General features: G+C 41.0%; 1 protein-coding gene across 2 annotated transcripts in view; it reads right to left on the bottom strand.

Moving 5' to 3' along the window:
• Positions 1-705: 705 nt before the first annotated feature.
• The window catches only part of ankrd10a (ankyrin repeat domain 10a), a 28,179-nt gene continuing 22,884 nt past the window's right edge, over positions 706-6,000 (bottom strand). The window contains exon 6 of one of the 2 annotated variants that reach the window (XM_014151349.3): positions 706-4,501. In XM_014151349.3, the coding sequence (XP_014006824.3) occupies positions 4,035-4,501 (467 nt within the window). In that variant the 3' untranslated portion in view covers positions 706-4,034. Of the gene's footprint in view, positions 4,505-6,000 lie in introns of both variants that reach the window. The other variant, XM_014151348.3, reaches the window with a different exon arrangement.

Raw genomic sequence — 6,000 nt, 5'->3', positions numbered from 1 at the left:
AAATGGAACAGACTCAGATGGAGGCTTGGCCTTGGAACTTGAGTGGTTGTACAAAAAGGTTGACCGCAGAGGCGACAAGGTGACGCACACATAGCCATGTGAGTTCGAGATTGCCCTCAAGGGATGGCATGTACTTTTAGGACTACAATTAGTATGCATGGGAAGAACAACTTCAAATATATTTGACAAATGTATTCTGTGGTCTTTGACCTACCTTAAAATTAGTCAAGTCACACCTTGTCCATCCAGGACTTCTACATCAGGTGGTGTCAGAGGAAGGTCCCAAAAAATGTCCAAAGAATCCAGCTACCCAAGCCATATACTGATGTCTGACACACGGTGCCTTCTCAAATCAACAGGCGCCGAGACCGCTAGTACCCCCAAGCCATAAGACTGCTAAATAGCCAGACCACTAAATAGTCAATTAATGGGTACCCAAAATATCTGCACTGACTCTACACACACCTTTACACTCATTTGCTGCTGCTACTCTTTCTTTATTTTACTCTTATCTACCTGGATGCCTAGTCACTTTACCCTTCCTTCATGTACATATCTACCTCAAGTACATATGCACATTGATCTGGTACTCCCTGTATATAGCTCCATTCTTGTGTATGTTATTTTATTCGTCATGTGTTAGTTACTATTTTATTTTTAAAACTCTGGATCATTGGGAAAGGTTTGTAAGCAATCATTTCACTGTAAAGTGTACACCAGTTTTATTCGTCGCATGTGATAAAATTTGATTTGATTACAGTAGTATCTCATGAAAGCACATGATTGTACATCTTCAGACATGATTCAGTTTGTATTATTAAGTCCAACACAACCCTATAATTCCCATTTAGTTGCACAAGCAAGATAAGACAAGGTCATTCAAAAAAATAATTCAAACATTTTAGCAATGTCATAGAAGCAAAAGGGAAGACATGGTCAAGCATGCAATTTGATAAAACATTTATTTCAGAAGACCCAAAAAATGAATCTAAAAAGGACTGTCATAAGTCAGTTTACAGATTGTCTACATTATAAATACTGTTTGCAGTGCTCCAAGTACAGACAAGGAACAACATGGTAAAACAAACTCAGTACAAACGCTTTTTTTGTGCCATAATAGATTTAACATAAGTGTTGGCACAGAACCTACATGTCAAACACAAGTCATTTACCCTTTTGGTGTAACACAAACACACACACACACACTAAAAAATTAAAAATAAAAAAAAATAAAAAAAAATATCAGGCATTGCAGTCTTATCATAACTCATAATTCTAATAACCTGCATTTTATGCAAAACCATCACCAGACAAACTAGGATCAGCTTACCACAATCACATGTCTTGCGCTACAACACAGACAGTAATAAAGAATTTCAAATATCAAATACGAAAACGACAATGCTACAGCTGAAGACAGAAGTTTACATACACTTAAGTTGGAGTCATTAAAACTTGTTTTTCAACCACTCCACAAACTTCTTGTTAACAAACTATAGTTTTGGCAAGTCAGTTAGGACATCTACTTCGTGCATGACACAAGTAACTTTTCCAACAATTGTTTACAGACAAGATTATTTCACTTATAATTCACTGTATCACAATTCCAGTGGGTCAGAAATTTACATACACTAAGTTGACTCTGCCTTTAAACAGCTTGGAAAATTACAGAAAATGATGACATGGCTTTAGAAGCTTCTGATCATTTCAATCAATTGGAGGTGTACCTGTGGATGTATTTCAAGGCCTACCTTCAAACTCCGTGCCTCTTTGCTTGACATCATGGGAAAATCCAAAAGAAATCAGCCAAGAACTCATCCTTGGGAGCAATTTCCAAACGCCTGAAGGTTCCACGTTCATTTGTACAAACAATAGTACGCAGGTTTAAACACCATGGGACCACGCAGCCGTCATACCGCTCAGGAAGGAGACGCGTTCTGTCTCCTAGAGATGAACATACTTTTGTACCTGTTTCCTCCAGCATCTTCACATCTTCACACTTTTTGCATCAAAGTATCTACAGTCGTGGCCAAAAGTTTTGAGAATGACACAAATATTAATTTTCACAAAGTCTGCTTTGTGGTAAAGGTAAAGTCATTTTCTCTGATGAATCCCCTTTCCGATTGTTTGGGGCATTCGGAAAAAAGCTTGTCCGGAGAAGACAAGGTGAGCGCTACCATCAGTCCTGTGTCAGGACTGTGTCATGTCCCACTGTAGCTCAGTTGGTAGAGCATGGCGCTTGCAACGCCAGGGTTGTGGGTTCGATTCCCACGGGGGGCCAGTATTTAAAAATGTAATAAAATGTAATAAAATGTATGCACTCTACTGTAAGTCGCTTTGGATAAGAGCATCTGCTAAATGACTAAAATGTAAATGTAAAATGTAATGCCAACAGTAAAGCATCCTGAGACCATTCATGTGTGGGATTGCTTCTCAGCCAAGGGAGTGGGCTCACTTACAATTTTGCCTAAGAACACAGCCATAAATAAAGAATGGTACCAACACATCCTCCGAGAGCAACTTCTCCCAACCATCCAGGAACAGTTTGGTGACGAAACAATGCCTTTTCCAGCATAATGGAGCACTTTGCCATAAGGCAAAAGTGATAACTAAGTGGCTCGGGGAACAAAAACATCGATATTTTGGGTCCATGGCCAGGAAACTCCCCAGGCCTTAATCCCATTGAGAACTTGTGGTCAATCCTCAAGAGGCGGGTGGACAAACAAAAACCCACAAATTCTGACAAACTCCAAGCATTGATTATGCAAGAATGGGCTGCCATCAGTCAGGATGTGGCCCAGAAGTTAATTGACAGCATGCCAGGGCGGATTGCAGGTGTCTTGATAAAGAAGGGCCAACACGGCAAATATTGACTCTTTGCATCAACTTCATGTTAATTGTCAATAAAAGCCTTTGACACTTATGAAATGCTTGTAATTATACTTCAGTATTCCATAGTAACATCTGACAAAAATGTCTAAAGACACTGAAGCAGCAAACTTTGTGGAAATTAATATTTGTGTCATTCTCAAAACATTTGGCCACGACTGTATATCCACAGTAAAACAAGTCCTATAGCGACATAACCTGAAAGGCCACTCAGCAAGGAAGAAGTCACTGCTCCAAAACCGCCATTAAAAAATAGAACTGTTTGGCCGTAATGACCATCATTATGTTCGGAGGAAAAAGGGGGAGGCTTGCAAGCCGAAGAACACCATCCCAACAGTGAAGCACAGGGGTGGCAGCATCATGTTGTGGGGGTGCTTTGCTGCAGGAGGGACTGGTGCACTTCACAAAATAGATGGCATCATGAGGATGGAAAATGATGTGGATATATTGAAGCAACATCTCAAGACATCAGTCAGGAAGTTAAAGCTTGGTCGCAAATAGGTCTTCCAAATGGACAATGACCGCACGCATACTTCCAAAGTTGTGGCAAAATGGCTTAAGGACAACAAAGTAAAGGTATTGGAGTGGCCATCACAAAGCCCTGACCTCAATCCCATAGAAAATTTGTGGGCAGACCTGGGGCCAGAATTCACCCAACTTATTATGGGAAGCTTGTGGAAGGCTAGCTGAAACGTTTGACCCAAGGTAAACAATTTAAAGGCAATGCTACCAAATACTAATTGAGAGTATGTAAACTTCTGACTCACTGGGAATGTGATGAAAGAAATAAAAGCTGAAATCATTCTCTCTACTATTATTCTGACATTTCACATTCTTAAAATAAAGTGATCCTAACTGACCCAAGACAGCGAATTTTTACTAGGATTAAATGTCAGGAATTGTGAAAAACTGAGTTTAAATGTATTTGGCTAAGGTGTACGTAAACTTCCGACTTCAACTGTACTTGTTCCCTTTGGTAGATGGGCCAAAGTGTCTCTTTCTCCTCTCCATCCCCAGTGCAACAACGATGTTATGGTAACCATTAGGTTTTAAGGCAGGCTAGCGGCTCTAGGCAAAGTTGCGTCACTGCTGGGGCAGGTAGATAAGACTGACTACTTACTTGGGAAGGGCCAGCCTCCCCCGATTTATGATCCGTGGTAGAGGTGCATGTTACTGAGCACGGCCTGGTCGTAACACTGCTCCACACACACCGAGCTGCTGTGCTCTTCAGCCAGGTCCTCTGCCGTGTCCCCAAAGCCATGGTAATGTCCGTAGTGCAGGGTGTCCCCCAGGTCGCTGGCCATGGCCTCCCAGGAGGGCCGGTGGGACACGCAGCTGCTGGGGCTTCCCGTCAGGTGTAGTGAACCGCACATCTCGTGGGCTGAACGCTGCCGGGTCTCCTCCGCCTCCTGATTACCTAGCCGTGATGACGACAGTCCGTTTTCAGTGGAAGTAGCCAAGGCCGGCAGTCCCCATGACGTGGAGAAGCCGGGTGACAGCACAGCAGGGTTGTCCCCACTGAGGTGTTTTGGCATGTGGCCATTGGTGGAGATGGCACCGTTCTGTGGCCTATTGTTGCCGTTCGTCTGACCCATGGTGGCTTTCGGGTCATCTGCTGTTGAAAAAAAGACATGACTAGTCATATTCAAATGTTGGATGGCACATAGATGGAACACACTTGGCAGGTTAATGAACAGGATTTGGTAGCAACTCTCCAAACACATAAATACGAGGTAAGCATCTTGATTTTGTTTTGCAAACAAGTCCTTGTCCGATTCTCATGATACGTTTACAAAAATAAACCTTTGAATATGACCCAGACAATTACTTACCCTAGACAATGATTTCAATGTAATTAAATGCCTATGAAATTTCATCACGTCAAGGTCATCAAAAAGGTTAATAAAAATATGACTTTCGAGTATACATTCTCTATCGATGTGCCTTTCAAACACATGACAATGTACCAGAAATACATACCCCTGGCCAAACTAGATTTGTACTTACAAGGATTAATCATAATAGATACACTAACAAAACATGAATAGAACTGTCAGAATCAGAAAAAAATTAATTATTTCTATAATGTACAGTTGAAAGATACTGTGTCAGATTAATCACTACCATACCATGCATACAATTGAGAATGTATTATTTGCTAAGGTTTGTCAAATACAGTGGCACAGCACAAATCCTTAATTAGCCTATTATACAATGCAGTCCATAGTGTTTCATTGAACTGATTAAACCACAAATGGCCAATTTTATAGTACAAACAAGTTCATTTCTCATCGCTTCCCTTTGAAATGTAGAATCAGTCAGGGGAGTAAGAAGTCTACCCTTTGGCTCTTAAAGGATTTACGAGGAGTTAAACCAAAGCACCAGCTTGTATCTCATTCTCTTAATTTTCTTTAGATCAAACAGGGTATGGGACAAGGTTATTATAGTTGTGATTTTGTATTAGTTTCTATTAGTTATTAAAATGTTATTTGAAATTCAGTTATGAGTTTTGTAAAACTATCTATTTTGTTTTTGTATTATTTAGTTTCAGTGTTACGGACAGAAAGTAGCCCATGTGTGGGAAGCTTGGAGCCATTTATGTGTCGTTGGCCTTTTGTTGTTTTTTGGGGATTTTCACATCTTGCCACTGGGGGCAGTAATACAAGCTGAAGGTCAGGTAATAGGTTTGGCTATGTTTAAAGGAACTTAATGTGACTTGGATTTAAAAGGATAATCGTTGGTGTCTGACTCAGATTCAGACATTTCTGCCACACCGTTTATAGTCATGACCAGCTCTGGTGGTTCTTGTTCATGGGTATTCTCTTGCCTGTTTGGAAAGCTTGATAGCTATGTTCGCCCCGTTGTCAGTTACGAGTAGGCTCTTCTCCTCTGGTATGTCCTATACGTCCAATGTGCAGTCAATTACCACTCCGGTGTGTGGATGTTAAATCCAATAGAGGCTGAGCAACACGTGGTGTCTTGTTGGAGGGGTGATAGAAGCAGGCTGATATGCACATAAACAAAGCAGTCAGTCCTTTCTTGCTCCAGCAGTCTACACACAGGGTTGCTTTTCATGCCTCTTTTAGAATGTCCTTAACTTTATGGGTTGCT

The sequence above is a fragment of the Salmo salar genome, chromosome 17 (assembly GCF_965601325.2).
Source record: "Salmo salar chromosome 17, fSalSal1, whole genome shotgun sequence".
Classification (NCBI taxonomy): Eukaryota; Metazoa; Chordata; class Actinopteri; order Salmoniformes; family Salmonidae; genus Salmo; species Salmo salar.
Note: the sequence above shows the minus strand (reverse complement) of the source record. Positions and strands in the feature narration are given on the sequence as shown.